General features: G+C 41.6%; 1 protein-coding gene across 11 annotated transcripts in view; it reads left to right on the top strand.

The window, feature by feature from the left end:
- Positions 1-12,838, top strand: part of nlgn1 (neuroligin 1) — a 258,250-nt gene extending 245,412 nt beyond the window's left edge. For 10 of the 11 annotated variants that reach the window (XM_063012565.1, XM_063012563.1, XM_063012560.1 and 7 more), the window contains 3 exons: positions 3,851-4,042; positions 9,368-10,157; positions 11,872-12,838. In XM_063012565.1, the coding sequence (XP_062868635.1) occupies positions 3,851-4,042; positions 9,368-10,157; positions 11,872-12,706 (1,817 nt within the window). In that variant the 3' untranslated portion in view covers positions 12,707-12,838. Of the gene's footprint in view, positions 1-3,850; positions 4,064-9,367; positions 10,158-11,871 lie in introns of all 11 variants that reach the window. The other variant, XM_063012557.1, reaches the window with a different exon arrangement.
- The last annotated feature ends 8,686 nt before the right edge of the window (positions 12,839-21,524 follow it).

Here is a 21,524-nt window from a genome sequence, read left to right as displayed (position 1 = left end):
CTCACTGTCCATTTTATCAGCTCCACTTACCATATAGAAGCACTTTGTAGTTCTACAATTACTGACTGTAGTCCATCTGTTTCGCTACATGCTTTGTTAGCCTGCTTTCACCCTGTTCTTCAATGGTCAGGACCCCCACAGGACCACCACAGAGCAGGTATTATTTAGGTGGTGGATAATTCTCAGCACTGCAGTGACACTGACATGGTGGTGGTGTGTTAGTGTGTGTTGTGCTGGTATGAGTGGATCAGAATGAGTTTTTAAATACCGTGTTCACTCACTGTCCACTCTATTAGACACTCCTACCTGGTTAGTCCACCTTGTAGATGTAAAGTCAGAGACGATCGCTCATCTATTGCTGCTGTTTGAGTTGGTCATCTTCCAGACCTTCATCAGTGGTCACAGAACGCTGCCCATGGGGCGCTGTTGGCTGGATATTTTTGGTTGGTGGACTATTCTCAGTCCAGCAGTGAGATGTGGTGTGAAATGATCCACCCCTTAAATAATACCTGCTCTGTGGTGGTCCTGGGAGAGTTCTGACTATTGAAGAACAGCATGAAGGGGGGCTAACAAAGCATGCAGAGAAACAGATGGACTACAGTCAATAATTTCAGTAATTGTAGAACTACAAAGTGCTTCTATATGGTAAGCGGAGCTGATAAAATGGACAGTGAGTGTAGAAACAAGGAGGTGGTTTTAATGTTATGGCAGATCCGTATATATATATATATACACACCGTGGTTCACATTCAGACAGGAGTAGTGTATCTGTTTATGTTTTTGCCTTTTACTATTTTCTGCTGCCAAGTTGCTTCCAATAACCATCTTGGACACGTCAACAAGCAAAGCACACTGTCATCAAACTCATTTCAGTCCCAGAGCTGAATTAAATACTGTAGTCTATTTGCTTTTTACTGTTTTCTGCTTAGCTTAGCCTGCTAATGGCATATAGTACAGATCAATAAGCAAAGCAGCCTGTCAACAAACTACTTTTAAACTTAAATGAGCACAGCTTAGCTCACTAATTAAGCTATTTAAAAGTAGTTTTACACATGTCAGGGGTTTTATGTGTACAGTTATTATGATTATTATGGAACATTACAGTCACACACATGGAGGAAGAATAATGATTCCCATTAGCAAAACATTAGCTTTAATTTTTCTTTTTATTTCCAGCAGTGATGTTGTTTAGTCATTTTCTGAGTACTTGTACATGTGTAGGACCTGAGTAATGCTACAATCACATTTTTAAGCCAAATTGTCAAACACAAATTAGTTCCTTGATTGCTAGCTAAACTTAATTATGGTTAAAATGCTAATTGACCACTGAACTGCTAACTGAGCCACAGTTTTCTTTTTTTTTTCTGAGTGTGTTTATGCTTACTAATGTAGTGTTTTGGATTTGGCTGTCATCTGCTCATCCCTCAGTTAGAACAGCAGTGCTGTGGGTGATGAAAAGTCTCCCACAGATCCTAATTCACAGCCAAATGTGCTTGAGATACATACAAACCCTGACTGTACACCATCCAAGTATTTTCATCTCTACACCTTCAGGTGCATTTGTGAATTTACATGAAGTGTCATTTGCAAATACACACATGCTCTTCTTTTGCCCGGTGCAGATTGTGAGCTCTGCTGTAGTGTAGTGCTGGTAGCCATTCCAGATGATCTTTAAATGGCATCCACCTCTAATGACCATTTAAAGTCCATGTCCAGCCATTTTGATACATGGTGTATTTTATTATATATTCTATCATAACTAGTAGGACAAGAACTTGTTGGGCATCCCAAAATCTATTATTTGTAGATTTTAAAGACTCAATATGTGTCCATACAGTAGGGGCAGTTGTAGCCTAGTGGTTAAGGTACTGGACTAGTAATCAAAAGGTCGCTGGTTAAAGCCTCACCACTGCCAGGTTGTCAGTGTTGGGCCCTTAAGCAAGGCCCTTAACCCTCAATTGCTTAGACAGTATACTGTAACAGTATTCTAAGTAAGTCGCTTTGGAAAAAGCATCTGCCAAATGACTAAAATGTAAATGTAAGTATAGTCAAAGGAGCAATTGTCAGGTCAGGCACTGATGGTGGACGAGAAGACCTGGCTTCTAAACACCATTTTTTTTGCCTATTTATTTATGCATTATCTCCCAATGTAGTGTAGTCAATTTGTCTTGCGCTGCTAGGGGATCTGCTGCAGGCACTGCCGATTATGCTCGCTAGATGTAGCCGACCAGTGGCAACACCTAGGTTTCGAACCAAGGAGTTCAGAATCTCGGTGCCGGTGTGCTAGCGGAATATCCCGCTGCGTCAATCACTATTTTAATTCATCTTTAAGATGTTCCACTGAAATTATTTCACTAAAAACACCAAGCCTCAAGGACCCCACACAGTTCTGTACACAGAAAAGGGCCTTGCTCAAACCATTACTACACAGTCTATATTATTTCCTGTTTAGCTTTCCAGCAGTAATGTTGTTTAGTCATTTCTGTGTATTTGTAAAACTGTAGGACCTGAGTAATGCCCCAGTCACATTTTGGAAAGCCAAATTGTATTTATAAAGCTGTCAAACACACAATTAGTTCCTCGATTACTTGCTAAACGTAATTATAGTTAAAATGCGAATTGACAACTGAATTGCTAACTGTGCCACAATTTTAGGTGTTTTCATGCTTACTAATTTAGACCACTGAAATTCTTCCACCAAAAACACCAAGCCATGTCCTCAGGGACCTCACACAGTTCTGTAAACAGAAAAGAGCCTTGCTCAAAATGTTTACCACAAAGTTAGAAACATAAGATTTGTTTTCTATTATTGATTAATTATACCTGTTAGCAGTGGGCATGGCTAAAACATCTAAACTTAGTCATTAGGAAGGGTGTCCACATATTTTGGCAATATACTGTTTACTTAAGTGGAACAAAAACTCGCATCACAGCAAGAAGGTCCTGGGTTTGATTCTCAGGTGGGGCGGTCTGGGTCCTTTTTGTGTGGAGTTTGCATGTCCTCCCTGTGCCTGTGTGGGTTTCCAAAGTGTGTAAAACATGATGTTAAAATTCTAATAAAATAAATAAATACCTTTGCTGGGCCAGAGGACCAAGACAGGGCAGTTTGATCTTTTTTAAGTGGGAGGGATGGCATCTGTTAGTTAATATATACAAAATAGGGTAGTCAGCACCCTCAACCAACATTTTTAGGAGCTTCATGGCTTTGTCTGAGCAGCAGTTTGGAAGAAAGAAATCAGTGGTAAGCTTTATATGCTTTGGAACAAAAAGTGGACTAGCTTTGGAGTAGAAATGTAAAACTGGCCACAAATTGTGGATGCGTGTCATAATTCAGAATAAAATATGTGCCAGATTAGAAAGTGACATGAATAACAGGTCCATTTTTAATATGTTAATTGAAGCAATGTTTGGCGGAAATTGATGTCATATATATTTCAACAACAGGGTTTTGGCACAGCAGTGCAAGAAAGCCTCTCTTAAAAATTTAACGTCACCTTAGGTACCACCGAAAGTCCAGTCTTAATGAGGCTTCTTTCTTTGTTAATGATGGTTAATGATCTATTTTTTTTCTGTCAGGTAGGTCAGGCAAATCATGAGCTCTATGAAATAAACAACCGATACTAAAGCCCTCCAGAGGGGCCCAGCTGTCATCAGCACAATTAATGGATGTTAATAAGAGACCTCCCCTGTCATCTCACTTTTATACACAAGTGAGAAGTAAAATACTGGAACCATGAATAAGATCAAATATTATCCGCCTGTCTTCAGATCCTTCGCACTGTGGATTTTTCGATTGTCATTTCATAAAAAATAAACCAGTCGTCTTTTTCTCTCTGCTTTCTGTTTGCAGGATTTTTAAGCACAGGGGACCAGGCAGCCAAAGGCAACTATGGGCTCCTAGATCTGATCCAAGCCCTGCGCTGGACTAGCGAGAACATCGCGTTCTTTGGCGGCGACCCTTTACGCATTACTGTTTTTGGATCTGGGGCCGGCGCATCATGTGTAAACCTCCTCACCCTGTCTCATTATTCTGAGGGGAACCGCTGGAGCAATTCAACGAAAGGTAAGATTAGCGTGCATTCTGTATGTTGTTGTGGTTTAGCTTGGATTCACATGGATGTTCTTGGCATTTGCCAGAGTTTCAATCATTTTAACACTAACAATGTATTATTTAATTGTATAGAATGATATGGTTATGGATAAGTCAGTTACGAGCGCTTCCTGTAGAGACTGGACTACTGGACTCAGCTGGACTACTGCAACTCCCTCTTGGCAGGTGCTCTCATGTCCAATATTAAACCCTTGCAACTCATTCAAAATGCAGCTGCTCACCTGGTTTTCAACCAACCTAAACACTGCCACATCACCCCACCGCTGCCACATCTCCTCACTGGCTTCCTGTAGCTGCCCGCATTCAGTTTAAAACACTGATGCTTGCCTACAAATCCAAAACTCCAAACTACCTTAGAGAACTCAAGGAAGACGAGCATCAAGGCTCTTCTCTGTACTGGCACCCAAGTGGGGGAACACTCTGGTTAAGAGCGTCTGCTAAACGCAGAAAATGTACATGAGTGCAAAACCAGCTGTTGAAGTTTAATTAGAACTACAAAACCCATGAGCTGCAGCACTTTTCAGGACTAATGCATTACACCTGCATTCGGTTCTAGTTAAAAAAAAAAAAAAGCTGAAACTGTGGCACAGCGCTGAGTCATTGACTTTGGACAGTAAGGTAAACGCTTTGTGTAGGTATTTTTACTTGCTCCAAGAAATCGCACTATCTAACCTTTTGGGCTTTCCTTATAACCTCTGATGATCGTATGTGTGTATTTAAAAAGACCTATTACTCTTATCTTATTAGCGACAGAACTGATTCCTTACCTGAGTCACTTTCCCTCTTAGACTCCTGTTAGACAGGGCTGAGTGAGAAGCATATAGTGATTGCGATCACAAGGTTGTGTGTTTTTGGACCAAATAGCTAATACGCATTACACGGTCACCGTTGCACCCATGAACTTGTTCCCTTCTCTATTAAGAGACGGTTCGAGCTAATTTGACTCGTTGAATCCCTTGCCTTCCAATTCTTCTCATTACAGTCTGATCCGTTTGGTAGGCATCCAGCTAGCGCCGGCTGTAGAGCAAAGGCTGTATTCAATCTTCAATGCAGTTCGAATCTCTCAGCAAGCATCATAGCGCATTTGTTTTTCTTTTATTATTCCCTCATGTGGAAAATCGGCATTTGTTGTTCATTTCTGTCTTTTGGTTCTGTAATCTAGAGGTTTGGCTGGAGACCTTCGCTCCCCTTTCAACACTGTTACAGATATAGATTGTGAAACAGCCAAATATACTTTTCTGTGTATTAAATATGAGAACTTTAAAGATGGTGTTTAATCTGTAAAAATGCACAAATATTTTATAGTCTCTGTTGTGTTAATAAAAGTAGATTTTTACCAGTGGATTTACCAAATCTCATGAGCTGTTGCATGAGACCTTAAACCTGCAATTTGCTTTATTATTATATATTTGACTGATTGAAATGAATTAAGCTTAGTGTCTGATTTTCTGATAGTCCATGCCTCCCCCTTTCCCGTCCTGCCTCTTTATCTGCAGATTCTGTGATTGTAAAAATGGACTGGGTATGTGTTTGGCTTGCTGGTTACATACACACATAAATAACAAAAATATATGAATACAACAATATGCATTAACTATCTAAAGCCTATCAATGAAGGTGATAATAAATACACTACAACTATAGGTAAAAATCCCCGTCTGCACCTTTATTAAATCAGTCCAAGGGCATTTTTATACACATTTGCATGAACTCTTGACTTATGGGCGTTCCGTTTCCTCTCACTACTCTTGATGTATAGATCACATACTTCCAAGCCTGGCTATTGAAATCACCACAGGGCATCTGATTAATCTTTTCTTTTCATCCAAAAACCCCGCTGGGTGCAGACAGGTTTGGATTCTTTGAGGAAACTGATGTCGTCCTTAGTTTTTTAACACTGACATCCATCCATGGTCTTTTTTATTTTATTTCCAGCTGCAGCACTGCATTTTAACACATCAGGTCGAGGGCAAAAGTTTACAGACACTTGTATGTAAATATGTGTTAGAATATACATATACTGCAGGGAATTATGGTTTTATTGCCAATATTTGTAAGAAAATTCAGACTCTTATCCTTTCCTGAGGACATTTGTCTGGGTGATCATTTGTTATCCAAATCCCCACTTCCTCTACCCCAATGGTCAACCATAAGTTAAAAGCTCCTGAAGTTTCACTGTTAATGGTCAAACAAGCTTTACATTGTCTGTTATCTAAGAAATAAATGGACACCACTGGCTAGACTGACGTTTGTTGCTGATCACATGGTGGTGGTGGGATCACAGCTCTGCTATGGGCCAGCCAGGCACCTACACACAGACATGATTGGCTAAGATATGCCAAGTGGGAGGGTGCCTGCACAGAGATTACAGAGAGTAAACATTACGTTACTCTAGTTTAAGTACACAACAGTCCAAAAATACAAATCTGCTAAAAACCCTATTAGAATAAAGGCTTTTTTAAAGAAATAAGAAATAGATAAGAGCGTTAGTAAGTACATGTTAGTTCTCAGCTTAAGTGTTCAGTAAAGAGGTGATGAATGTTTTTTATCGTCTTTTGAAGACAGTGAGAGACTCAGATGTTCGGACAGACAAGGGAATCTCGTTTTACCACTTGGGTGCTACTACAGAGAAGAGCCTTGATGCCCGTCTTCCCCAAGTTCTGGGTGGAGGATCAAAGCAAGCAAGACTAGTGGCTCGGAGGTTGCGTGGTACAAAGCTGGGTTTTATTAGTTCTCTAAGGTAGTTTGAAGCTGGTCCATTTTTGGCATTGTAGCAAGCATCAGTGTTTTACAGGAAGCCAGTGACAAGAACACAGCAGTGGGGTGATGTGGCAGTGTTTAAGTTGGTTAAAAACCAGGCAAGCAGCTGCATTTTGAATGAGTTACAAGGGTTTAATAGTGGACATAGGAGCACCTGCCAGAAGGGAGTTGCAGTAGTCCAGCTGTGAGATTGTAAGTGATTGGACAAAAATCTGAGTGGCTTCCATAGAGAGAAATGGTTGAATTGTCTTGATGTTGTAGAGGAGGAACCACCACAATCATAATCAGATCAGTTTGTGATACTGATCCCTGTGTGAACCCGCCTTGGGAAGGTGAAAAGAAGCTTTTGGCTTCTTGCTAGGTACAGCCCTTCTCAGCCAGGGTCAGGGTCTGCAGCAGTGGAGGAGGATATAATCATGGTAATTGGATATGACTAGATTGGGAGAAAAAGGAAACAAAATGCATAAATATACATAGATTTAAAAAGAATAGTGGTGGTGATACGATGCTTTGGGGTGGTTTTGCTGCAGCTGAAACTGATGCCAGATTGAGTGGTCAAGGATGTGACCAGAAGCTTTTTACCAGTCAAAAGTAACTGATCAGGATGAACACATTATATGAAGACATTATATGAATTATTAAAAGCTCAGGTCTGCCCCCGACATACTATGTCCTTTACAAGTGTGCATAAATGTTGACTTTACCTGTAAGTACATCGTTTTAGTCGGTATTAAGCACAGCACTCTTAGTGCAGGCCTGATTTAGAATTGTCACGCTATCAAGGTTACGTACAAAGTCGTAGCCTTCCGCATTAGAACAGATTATTCATCATTTCCCCATGGCTGACACACTTTAAAGAGATAAATCAGTCTGACCTGAAACCGGCTGCCTTTATTTGCATTGTCTCATCTTTATTCAGTGAAGTTCATAGCAGGTATCGTGTGTTACTCACATAGCCACACTTTCACAGTTTAAAAACGCCATTTGCATGTAAAAATAATCCACTTACATTACTAATCGCTTCATTCCATTTGTCTTTCTGCACTGTCATGTCTTCAGTGAGTTCTTATGGGCCGGGTTATAACTGCTGTGTGAATAGATGGAAGTTAAATGTCAGCAACACAGACTAAATGTGGACTTCAGGTGGTTTCTTCAGTGGTCACGATTCTGTAGATTTGAAACTACATGTTACGTCTGAGGGTTGTCTAGACCAGAGGTGGGCAATAAAATTTTCCAAGGGGCCACATGAGAAACGGGATGAGAAACCATGGGATGGTTGTGGAGGGCCGGACCAATAGGGCGAACTTAATTCTGCTTAATATTTATTGTATCTCTTTATAAAAAGCAGTAAATTGTACAGTTCTGATAAGCTGTTACTGTTAAGAGTAGATGTTACAATCAGGCAATGAGTATGAGAAGCGTCAACATTGTTTCACTATTTAATCAACTTTGGAGTGAACAAAATGTGCAGGTTTTAAAATTAACTTTACATGAAGTCTATTCCTATTATATTTGGAGTAACACCCTGGACAGGGCACCAGTCGATCGCAGGGCAGACACACATACACACACACATTCACCTATACTCTCCAATTAACCTGATTACATGTTTTTGGACTGTGGGAGGAAACCGGAGCTCCCGGAGGAAACCCACGCAGACACGGGGAGAACATGCAAACTCCGCACAGAAAGGACCCGGAACGCCCCGCCTGGGGATCGAACCCAGGACCTACTTGCTGTGAGGTGACAGTGCTACCCACCGTGCCACCTGTTATTGTTGGATATTGACTGCTCCAGTTCTGGATGTGTACAAAGTCCTTGTTGCTTTTGCAGTTTAGATAGCGAAGCTTCAGATGTGACGCTTTGCATTGTTCAAGTTCTTGTATTTCTCTGCGTGTTTAGTACCGTAATGGCGGTAGATTTGAAAAACCCTAGATTTGAATTGTGATTCTTAAACAGCTTTACATCTGACCTCAGTAAATAAATACTGGTTACACAAGATTCATCAGTTCTAGTTTAATATCAAACACGGTCAGGAACAATTTTGTATCTCCAATTCACCTTCACTTGAACATCTTTGGACTATGTTAGGAAACTGGAGCTCCTGGAGGAAACCCACACAGACATGGGGAGAGCATGCATACTCCACACAAAAAAAGTTGACTTGGAACGCTCCACCTCGGAATCGAACCAGGACCTACTTGCTGTGAGGCGACAGTGGTACCCCTCTCTGGGTTTTAAACTCAACAACACGTCCTCTAACATAATCATGCTGTTATAGTTTTAGTAAAAACTGAGTCCTGTGGCTACACCATGAAAAATTTATTTCACTCTATTGCTCGAATATTACCAACGTTAAGGACCCGACTTTAATCTCTTACTCTTTGTATCGCTTTAATTATTTAAATGGTTTCATGTCCATGCGTTGTCTTTTAACTTTATGGTATTGTTTCATTTTTATATTTCAATTATTAATAAATACATGTTCTTTTCCAGGTCTGTTCCAGAGAGCGATTGCTCAGAGTGGCACGGCTCTGTCTAGCTGGGCTGTAAGTTTCCAACCAGCTAAATATGCCCGCATGCTGGCCAGAAAGGTGGGCTGTGACCTGCCCGACACGGTGGATCTGGTGGAGTGTTTGCAGAGGAAGGACTACAGGGAGCTGGTGGAGCAGGACATCCAGCCGGCACGTTACCACATCGCCTTCGGACCGGTCATCGATGGTGACGTTATCCCCGATGACCCGCAGATCCTCATGGAACAGGGCGAGTTCCTGAACTATGACATCATGCTGGGTGTAAACCAGGGTGAGGGCCTGAAGTTTGTCGAGCTCGTGGTGGACGGAGACAGCGGCGTGCAGGCCAACGACTTTGACTACGCGGTTTCCAGCTTCGTGGACGATCTGTACGGCTACCCCGAGGGCAAGGATGTGCTGCGGGAGACCATCAAGTTTATGTACACGGACTGGGCGGACAGACACAATCCAGAGACACGTAGGAAGACGTTGCTGGCGCTCTTCACTGACCATCAGTGGGTGGCGCCTGCCGTGGCCACAGCCGATCTACACTCCAGCTTTGGTTCACCCACGTACTTCTACGCTTTCTATCATCACTGCCAGACAGAGCAGGTGCCGGCGTGGGCAGATGCAGCGCACGGAGACGAGATCCCTTACGTCTTTGGTCTGCCCATGATTGGCCCCACAGAGCTCTTTCCCTGCAACTTCTCCAAGAACGATGTGATGCTGAGCGCTGTGGTCATGACCTACTGGACTAACTTTGCTAAGACTGGGTGAGTCAGAAAAAGCATTGAGTTAGGTTTAAAAAATGTGAATTTACAGCATTACTTATAAAAGAAACGAAGATACAGTACATATTAGAACAAAAATTCAACAGATGGCCTAAAGTTTCTAGACTCCTGACTGTAACTGTGTTGGCACCAAGTTGAAAACCATAAGTGCCATTCAACCAAATAGGTGCCATTTGCGTGTAGTAACTCGATGAAATTGAACTTCATTTTTATATTTGTTAAACACTGAATCTAGTAACACATATTTAACTACTCCGAATGTGTGTTGGTCAATCTTAGGCAACTTTGTTTAATTCTTACAAGGTTTCTAAGTGGAAGATGAGCTGCATATGAGTAACAGGACTGAAAGTAACAGGACTGAGAGTAACAGGACTGAGCGTTTAACATAAAATTAGCAAATACATAAAATAAAGCAGCAGCCATGAACGTTAATAAAGAGTTGCTTTCTCTTTATGGCTGTAATAGCCTGCACTGTACTATTTTAGATGAGGTCACTGGGGACTCTGGGGTTCCTCCACATCAGATTCATCAAACCATAGCTGCATCCGAAATCGCATACTTCCATACTGAAGAGTACGCGAAAGCAGTACGCAAGAGCGGTTAGTGTGTCCGAATACGTAGTACCTGGATGACCCATTTTTTAGTATGCAAACGATGCACACTTATGGTCCGATAATCTATCCTATAATGCAACTGGGGCTGCACAGACGTTCGTAGCACGTCTGATTTTAAATTTGTTATAGCTGTGGCGATGTGACGTCATGCATCACGTGACGTTGGTAAGATGGCGGATGTAGTACGTACGAGGTTGCGTGCATACTGCACACTTGCGTACTGAAAGAGATTACTGCTTTACCGGCCGAGCAGTGCGCAAAGCCTCGAATCTAGTACGTACTGTTATATTGTCCAAGCAATTTAGGACTAAGTGCCTTGCTCAAGGTCCCAACAGTGACAACCTGGCAGAGGTGGAGTTTGTCCAGTACCTTAACCACTAGGCTACAGCTGCCTACATGGATGTTGCTTTGTGCACAGTGGCACAGTTATGCTTAAATACTACAGAAAAGAGCCTAAAACTGGTACCATACATTAAAAAGCATTTAATTTATTATTTTTACAGGTGTAGCTGAAAGAACTGACCCCAAAAGGAGGGGTGTTCACATATTTTTGGCCCTACATTGGTAATTGTTGACTATGTTCTATGTTGACTATTTCTGTTGCCATGCATGTCACGTAAATTAGGGATAAAAAATAGACGTGTTACTGGCAAATGCTAAATTTCTCTTCCTTGACACTTTGCTGTTAATTAACTTCCAGGGGCAGATGTCAGGAGACCGTGATGCTCGCTGTGAGAGTGTCATTTCTCTTTCAAAACCGCCTTGAAGCATGTCTTCATGTCAGTAATTGTTTCTTCAGGATATTATGGTGTGAAAAAGCCCCTTTTCTGTCACACCACGCAAGCCCACAGGGACTAAATGACCACTAATGACTTTCATAGCTTTCACTGAAGTGCCACATCACACCATATCTCAGGAATATTGTGGCCATGTTTTATTTTGCAGGCAATTTGCAATGTTCTCAGACGCCCCCCTTGTGTTTCCCCAGCTAAAATGGGAACAAAGATTGTAATGCAATTTGTTGCTGTGAAATTTGCGTTTTATTTACTCATTATTTGTTTATCCTTCATTCTTTTTTGCAGTGACCCCAACCAGCCAGTGCCGCAGGACACCAAGTTCATCCACACAAAGCCCAATCGCTTTGAAGAGGTCGCCTGGACACGGTACAACCAAAAGGAGCAGCTGTACCTGCACATCGGGCTGAAACCAAGAGTCAAGGAGCATTACCGCGCCAACAAGGTCAACCTCTGGCTCGAGCTGGTGCCTCACCTGCACACCCTGAACGATGTCACCCAGGTGGTCTCCTCCACCAGCACCACCACCAAAGTTCCTGCACCCGAAATGACCCCGAGAACGCCAAAGAAGATGCCAGCGAATACCAAGCGCCCCTCTCCGACTCCTTTTCCTACCGAGACGCAGGACGCCAATCAAAACCACAACCACAACCAACCATTCCTAGTGGAGCAGCGCGACTACTCGACCGAGCTGAGCGTCACGATTGCGGTGGGTGCCTCTCTGCTGTTTCTGAACATCCTCGCCTTTGCTGCGCTCTACTACAAGAAAGACAAGCGGCGGCATGACGGACATAGGCGTGGCAGCCCTCAGCCTGCCAACGCTACGAGTCAGCTGGCACCCGTGCCCGACGAGGAGCTCATGTCGCTGCAGATGAAGCGCGGCGAGCTGGAGCGCGAGTGTCCGCTCGTTCTGCGGAGCAGCTGTCCTCCTGACTATACTCTGGCCATGCGACGGTCGCCCGACGACGTACCGCTCATGAGCGCCAACACTATAACAGTCATGCCAAGCACCTTGCCCAGCACGCTCGGCCCGTTGCACCCGTTCAACAACTACGCAGGGGTGCAGCACAACAACACACTGCCCCATCCGCATCCCCATTCGCACTCCACCACCAGAGTATAGCCTCACATAACAGTTACCCAACCTTTCTGGTGGTGGATTTCCGGAAACGTCTCCGCCACCAGTCTGAAAGACGTGGAACACGTTGGGTTTTCTGTCTCTCTGAGAGACATGGTTTTATATTAGGATGGTAAATGAAGAAAATAGCAAAACAATTTAATAAAAACAAACAGATGGGATTTTTTTTAACTTTGTGGCTTCATGACAAAGCAAGAGCGATCTTCTGATCCAAGGATGATTGGGTTGGTTAGCAAACTGCAGCAGATGCTGCATAGAGGGAGGAATATATTGTTTTCCCAAGGCATCAGATTGTTAAGTACTCTTTCTACAAAGAGGATGTGCTGCTTGCCTAATTTAGGCGTGGATTCTCCAAACTCTGGAGATGGAGGCATTGTAAGATAGAGAGTGAAGGATACTGCAGGAAGGAAAAGACACGGACTTCTCGAGAATATGCACAACGTCTTGGATTTTTTTTTTTTTCAGTTTATTTTTTTGGGAACAGTTTTCTTGTATAGATTCTATTTACATATCTAGATATGTACACAAAGCTGTTTAAGCCCTGACCTTGGGGCCACCAGTACTGAAGAATCTGCCAGCAGTTTATATAGCAGGGCAAGGTCACTTTCAGATACGGCTTCATCACACAAGTGCTGTCTACAGAGAACTGGAGGACTGTAAAACAGAAGCTGGATATTTTTTAGCACGAGGCGCATGACAATTTATCTGCTTGGTGGCTGTTCTGCTGATTTATTAAAAAAGAAATCATCCCCATTGGATTTGTTTAAGGAAATACCACAGATCCAAAACCCACTGGAATATATTGACGTTGGCGAAGGCGATGGGTCCGGATTGGATGAATTTGGGAAACGGACCAGGGGCAGGGGTACGCTGAATAGAGTGCATTCACAAATAGCTGAAGTGAACCTGGTTATAAGGACTAGTTTTGTACAATGTGTCTTGGTAAAACTTTTTAATAGTGGTGAGTCACTTGCTGTTTGAAATTCCATTTGTATTCTTTAATTTGCTTATTTGGCCCTAGCCGTATTGCTTTTTATTTATATTCTTTTGATCACCAGGAAATAATGTGCGTCTTTCAGTTCGCATTTCTTAGTTACACATATCAGGAAGCCCCAAACCCCCGCTTAACAGGAGCTCCAGGCTGGGAAGAAATAAAGGCTTGTTTCTGGGAATCCTTCTTCATAACTTAAGTTCTCTGAAATGGAATTGGTAGCATTGATTTTTTTTGCTTCTGCCACATTATTGAGTCCTAGCGTAAAGATGAACGCTTATAAATTTCTCCCCGATGCGGTGAGGCTTTATGCTGACAATATGGATTTAGAGGCCTTCCAATCTTTTATTGCAGCAGCTACATGGGTGCCAGTAAAGAGAAAGAAATGGTTCTATGTTCACTACTAGTGAAACTTCTATCAGTATTCATACTCAGAATTGTTCATTTGACTTGCCCTCTTTTTAACATGTGTTGTCCCTGCTTCAACCATCACTGCCTTATGTAGATTTAGCCATTGCTTTACTAGATATCCGCCCTGCCTGACATGTTCTGCTTCTCTGTCTCTGCAGGCTGTTGGTATTTAATAATTTAGGTTTCTGCCCTGTTAAAAGGTAACCTGTCAAAAATTACTTAAGCTGCTTGACTTTCAACAAAAGACAGAACCATTAAATTCAGCTATTTATTAATTTATTTTTGATTCCTTCATGCCATCTTTTTAGTAGAAAGAACAGCACATAGCTGCAGTCACATTAGACATTTGCAAGGCTCGAAATCGCTTTTTTTAGACTAAACGCAATTAATTGCCAGTAAATTATTGCACATTACATGATTTATTAGGATCACAAGAAACACCTACAACAGAAATAGTGCAGAAATTAGTACCAGTGCAAATGAACTGCAAATTAACATTAAGTTTAATTAAAACAAGAAGTCAAAGTTTAGTATACAAGATTCATGTTATATTTATATTTCAGCCTGGCTGATTCGTGGTTCATCAGAAGAAGGGTTTTCTTTGTCCATTGAAAACAAATCAATCAATAACAAACCCTAAACTCACTAAAACCCTAAACTAACTCCAATCACAAGTATTTTACCCAATAAATTATATTACATGTGTGTGTATTTAAAAACACTAATTGAGAGCTACTTAAAATCTATAAATGATTAATAATACTATTACTAATATCATTATGCTACTGAGAAGTGAAGTTAAGGCTTTGGGATTATTTGCTCCAGCATCTTGAATCTTAGAACCTCCCAAATCTATGTGCATAAATATATACAGTGGTATCTTCAACTCAACGTCATTTGGTTCTAGGAGTGGCATTTAGTTTAAAAGATGTTGTGTTTCAAGGTATTTTTTCCCATAAGGATGTATGGGGAAACCTGTTAATGCGTTCCATTGTCCCATAAAACTGCATATATTTTTGGCTTATGTAAAATAATGGGGTTGTTTTTACACTTACACACTAAAAATAATGCAAATATAAGATAAAAACACTGAAATAAGAAGCTGATTCACAATTTCTCAGAACCTCGAGCTGTAACACAAGTTTAAAAGTGAAACAGTGAGAAAAATTCTGATAAACACAGATACATGGAGTGAATCTGACAGTTATTCCACACAAATGCAGATTCGTCTCATATTCGCACTTTGATGACGTTTTACTGCAGCGCTTAAGCCGAGCACTGAACAAAGCAAAGTTCATTTGAAATTAAATAAATAAAAGTTTAAAAAACAAGCTGAACACGTTGAGTTTAAGGGAAACGTTGAGTTTAAGGGTACAAATTTCTCGGCGAAAGGCGTTGAGGGGGGATTAAATATGTTGGCTTTCAAACTTAAACAAAGTACCAACAGACTGCAGACCATGTTGCCTATTTATTTATATATTTTTGTTTTAATAAACTACTTCAAAAGCAGTAATATTTGTATTAGTATTTGCACATTATTCGTTACTGCAGTACATAAGATCACTCATGGGAAGGTCAAAGTAGCAAAGTAGGTGTGCTATTGGTTGCCAAATCCAAATCAAATCAAAGTCATAACTAACCTGATGTTGTTTCTTGTCACCAAAAGTCAGCAACTTGGTAACTTTCCAATTTAATGACAAAACGGTAGTATGACTGGGCTGTTATGGTATGTGTCTGATGTATTAAATTCATTTCAACTGCTTTCACCTTCTTTATCACAGTTGCTACAGCTGTAAGTACATGTTTAGTCCAGCCTGTATTGGCGTCCCGATAGAGAATATTGATTTACCACGGCCAAATCATAACCAGTATCAGATAAATGTCACCAGTGCTGTACCATTTACCATGGACTGCAAGTACAAGCGGACATCCTGCTCAATCCTGCCACTCTTGTTTACCCTTTGCAGCAGATTTAACGCTTGCTCGGCTAACCTCAACCTATTTGGAATCTGAAGGCCCTGTGACTAATGCGGTAATTCATTAAACAGTTTGTAAGAAGAGAAGTTCAGACAGATATGGGTTACTCAGAAAAGTCACAGTGGCACACAGGCACACTGCCAGGAAGGCATGAGGGAGAGGCGAGATGTAAAAAGAGGAGAAAATTATGCAGTCGTCCCAGGGCCTGGATGACCTCTGACCCCCGACAAGTCCCAGACAAGATGTTGGCTTCTCTAACATGGCCTCTAGTGGGCTGCTTGTGGCCACTCGGTTCCTGCTGAGCAGCGGCGTAAATACAGCGCCGCGCAGGAGAAGCTAGCATTAACTAAAGCCCAGCGCAGCTTCCGCTCGATCAATACAGCTTTGAATATGTAAAGCATCCCTGCCCCGAGTTCCCATCAAACAGCAGTGTTCAGATTTAATGAGCTGTTCATACCAGGGCTTTTTTTTAGGAATTTGTTTTATATAAATTTGCATGCAGGGCCAAGGTGAGAGTCAGGATTTAGGATGACCGGGGAGGACCGCAGGGCTCGATGATACCAACCTCATGTATGAATGTACAATAATGAGTGCCAATTACAAACAGCAAACAAACTGCATTATTATGTTTTATTTTCTTTTTTTTCTATCTAAGCTTCTGTCTAAGCTTCATATGGACGATCAGAATGGCTATTTGTGGAAAGCGTAACAGAGGGCAATTGTAATGTAGATTATTTGTCATTCTGTCTTTATTTCTGGTTAAATAGGACTTACTCTTCTGGAGCACAATAAATGATTTTATTAAGCCAAATGAACATCACTGCAACTCTTTATTTACACTTGAGTTCATTTTACACTCCACGTCTACACTTACACTCTTACTGAGGCTCTAGGCTAAGATTTCGCACGTGAATTGACAATCCCATTAGTACACACAGACACACACACACACACACACACACAGGTCTGTTTGCACTGATTTTTAGGTATCGTTTGGCTGATTCTGCACAAAAGAAAAAGCTGCAAATCGCAACTCTTTCTTATGCAAATCAGGGAGAGTTTGCATGAAAGTGGGAGGTCTGTGCAATAAAGCGTGGGGATATTAAATATGCATGCATTAAATATGTTATTTTCTGTTCTATTTGGAAAGATCTGTCTAAGGTAAGCTATAGTAAGTAACTGTATATAGTTTTGATATTCCTAAGATGCGATGGATTGCCGTCTAGTTCAGGATATACACAGATCAGCCACAACATTAAAACCACCTCCTTGTTTCTACACTCACTGTCCATTTTATCAGCTCCACTTACCATATAGAATCACTTTGTAGTTCTACAATTACTGACTGTAGTCCATCTGTTTCTCTACATACATTTTTAACCTCCTTTCACCCTGTTCTTCAATGGTCAGGACCACCACAGAGCAGGTATTATTTAGGTGGTGGATGATTCTCAGCACTGCAGTGACACTGACATGGTGGTGGTGTGTTAGTGTGTGTTGTGCTGGTATGAGTGGATCAGACACAGCAGCGCTGCTGGAGTTTTTAAATACCGTGTCCACTCACTGTTCACTTTATTAGACTCTCCTACCTAGTTGGTCCACCTTGTAGATGTAAAGTCAGAGATGATCGCTCATCTATTGCTGCTGTTTGAGTCGGTCATTTTCTAGACCTTCATCAGTGTTCACAGGACGCTGCCCACGGGGCGCTGTTGGCTGGATATTTTTGGTTGGTGGACTATTCTCAGTCCAGCAGTAACAGTGAGGTGTTTAAAAACTCCAGCAGCGCTGCTGTGTCTGATCCACCCATACCAGCACAACACACACTAACACACCACCACCATGTCAGTGTCACTGCAGTGCTGAGAATGATCCACCACCTAAATAATACCTGCTCTGTGGTGGTCCTGTGGGGGTCCTGACCATTGAAGAACAGCATAAAAGGGGGCTAACAAACATGCAGAGAAACAGATGGACTACTTACAGAGATTACTAAGCTATTAGTAAGCTTACACAGTTAGCCTCAGGCTATTCAAACCAATTGGCTGAGGTGACACAACCCGCTAGCACGCCAGCTAACATCTCTCTCCATGTACCGAAAACAGTTAAAATGTCACTTAAAAGTTCAGATGAGCGCCCAGTTGGCACAGCGGGATAATCCACTAGTACACCAGTGCCGAGATTCTTAACTCCTCGGTTTGAAACTCTGCGTTACCACAGGTCGGCTGGGCGCCATCTAGCGGGCAGACACATTTCAGCTGGGGGAGGGGGGGGGATGACCGGACTATGTAGGTAGGGTCTTCAAATGCTAAGGGCTGCATGCGGGTCGGAGGAGGCGTGAGCAGCAATATACCCACCTCGACTGCAATCAGGGATCCCCCAGCAGAGGAAGACAAATTAACTATGCTAAATTGGAAGAAAATGGGAGAAAATGCATAAATAAAATAGAAAAAAAGATGGCCACAATGAGCAAACGTATGTTTGAATAATGAAACGTGAGGTATGGTGGTGGTACTATTATGCTCTGGTGTAGTGCAGGAAGTGGATGGACAGTCATGTCATGTAATGTAATGTAAAATGCTTGAATCGTGGATGTTTCAGCAGAATAATGACCCGACACAGATGCAGAACTAGTTAGATGTGATTTATGTGTATTGTTGTTTAGATTTTTTTTCTGACTCAGTGGGCATCAATTACCACAGGAGTGAGTGGAGGGTTTCATATGGGCAACTCTACATTAATGCACATATTTGTGGAAAGGAACGACCAGGAAGCGCATGGTCAGGTATGTATATGTTTAAATAATTCAAAGAAAGAAAAGTCACAGAAATTCATTTTAAAATTCCAAGATTGTCATGACATACACGCCTTTAACAAGTATATAAAAATGTTTGACCTCAGCTTACATAGCCGAACTCGCCGTCTTTGTTATCACCAGGGATTCTTAGTCATTGGGGAGAAGCAACCGTGTTTATTATCCATGGTGACAGGAGCATGTTGAGCATGTTGACTATTTTCATTCACCCAGATGCTTGCCATACTAATTAGGCAGCATTTGCTTCAAATTCTACAAAGGTTGTGTTAAAACAGGAGGTGACTGGGCTTTCAATTCCCTCAATGGTTTCTCAGGGTTTCGCCTCAAGCACCGAGATGGAATTTGATCTCATTTAGGTGCTTTAAACAAGTCTGCGCTCACCACCAGTACATGCAGCTAAATGCCATTTAATATGTCGCACATGCTGTGATTAATATGAATTCTGATTCTAGGGTTTTATTATTTTTTTATTTTTTCATTTATTATATATTTTTTATGCATTTTCTCCCCTTTTTCTCCCTTTTAGTGCGTCCAATTGCCCGATTGCGCCATGCTTCCTCTCCACCAATGCCGACCCCCGCTCTGATTGAGGAGAACAAAGCAAACCCACACCCCTCCAACACGTGGGCAGCAGCCGTATGCATCGTCACCTACACTTTGACGGGTGCATATGCAGATCAGCACTGTGTACGGAGAGACACACCCTGACAGCACTCTTTTCTCATCTCTGTGCAGGCGCCATTAATCAGCCAGCAGAGGTCGTAATTGCATTAGTTATGACAGAATCGGTATCCGGCTTTAATATCTCACTCCTATCTGAACAACAGGCCAATCGTTGTTCATGTGGCAGCTCAGTCCAGCCGGCAGGCAGAGCTGAGACTCGATACGATGTATGACCCCCTATTGATTAGTGTCTTTTCTCCTTTACCTCAATTAGCATATTATTTTATAGTAGTGTAGCTATTCTGATCATTTTGTGTCATGCACTGAGGTAAGTGTTTGACGAGGGAAACATTTGCAGACAGCCCGTTAAATTAGAAAGAGCTTTTGGGTCTTATTTTTAATCCTTTGTTCTCTAAGACCAACATTTATTGATAGCGAGATAGTAGAAGAGACTGCACTCTAGATAATAAAGGAAAGAGTGGAACTGTCCGGGCCAATGCATCAGCTCATAGACTCTCGGCTGGAAGACTCATTGTTTTCCATTAAACAAGGTAACAAGGCAAAGCCCATCCCCCACTATAAATTCAATCTGAAATGCCATCCATTACAGCACGAGCCCACACCACGGGCATGGAGGCCATTCAACCTGCCATTTATTTGGTGCTGCCTGAAGATGAGAAAACCTGGAATTGCCTGGTGGATAAAAGAGTATTAATACTGGACCAGGGCCATAAGTGTTAGAAAACATTCCTGCCTCTTTGCAAAAGAGGGGTGGTCAGTCAAAGACTGGGAAATCTTAGCAGGAAATGGTTCATTATTTTGGCTTAATTAGAAATTTGGATATTTAATTGGGGACCAAAAGTCTGCGACCCCTAGCGATTATGCTTCTATTTAGAATTTTCCTGATATTAATGCTGATGTTTGAGTTAAAAGTTGAATATTTAAAGAATACATACATTTAAGAGTTGCTTTATTTGGCCCTATTTGGAAGAATGTGCAGTTTGACACTACTGTATACCAATTAAGCATCTCTGTACAATTGATCTTGTCAATTCCTTCGTATGAAAGGTAGTTTTATTTGAGTCTTTGCATTGAAGCACATGTTTGGACAGAAGTATTTGGACACCTGACCATGAGCTTGTTGGATGTCCCATTTTAAAAGTAAATGGCTATAACAGTCACAAGACTGTGGGAATTTGTTAAAAAAGACTATTTGTATGGCTGGGGCACTGATGTTGGTCAAGAAAGCCTCAGTTGATGTTCCAGTTCATTCCAAAGCTGGCAAGTGGGGTTGGGGTCAGGACTCTGTGCAGGACACTGGAGTTTCTTTAAACTGAGCTATTCTTCATGTCTTTATAGAGCATGCTTTGTGCACATGGGGGCACAGTCATGTTGGAAGAGAAAAGAGCCTTCCCTAAACTGTTGCAGCAAGGTTAGAAGCATGATTTCCTTCATATAAATGCTTCATTACACCTGTTAGCAATTGATGTGGCTGAAACACATAAATTAAATAGTAGAATGTGTGTCCCAATACTTTTGTATTTATAGATACTAAGCAATCGCACACAGAACTCTTGGTTCCCAGAACAATAAATCAGCCCCTTAATTTGACATTTAACCAATAAGAAATAACCTCAGTCAAAATAAAGGTTTGTTTTCTTAAATAAGATTACATTAGAAAGCGTCCGAGCCTCAAATGGTCAAGGTTCAAAAGTTCGTGAAATAAAGACATTTAATTTTTTAGTTTCCGTTTTTGTAAAACGTAGGTCATAAAAATATGTTTTTTTTTAAATAACTAAAATAACAGTAATTCTTGAGACCTGATTGTAATACAAGATACAAATTCACAAACGTCATTATTTCACACGAGAAGATCTGTGGGACCTGATAATCTAGCACTGTGCTCTCCTACCTGTTTGTCACTGTTAATACTATAATACCACTGAGCC

Source organism: Trichomycterus rosablanca, chromosome 17, assembly GCF_030014385.1.
Source record: "Trichomycterus rosablanca isolate fTriRos1 chromosome 17, fTriRos1.hap1, whole genome shotgun sequence".
NCBI lineage: Eukaryota > Metazoa > Chordata > Actinopteri > Siluriformes > Trichomycteridae > Trichomycterus > Trichomycterus rosablanca.
The sequence above is the reverse complement of the archived record's forward strand: the minus strand, read 5'-3'. Positions and strand labels throughout refer to the sequence as shown.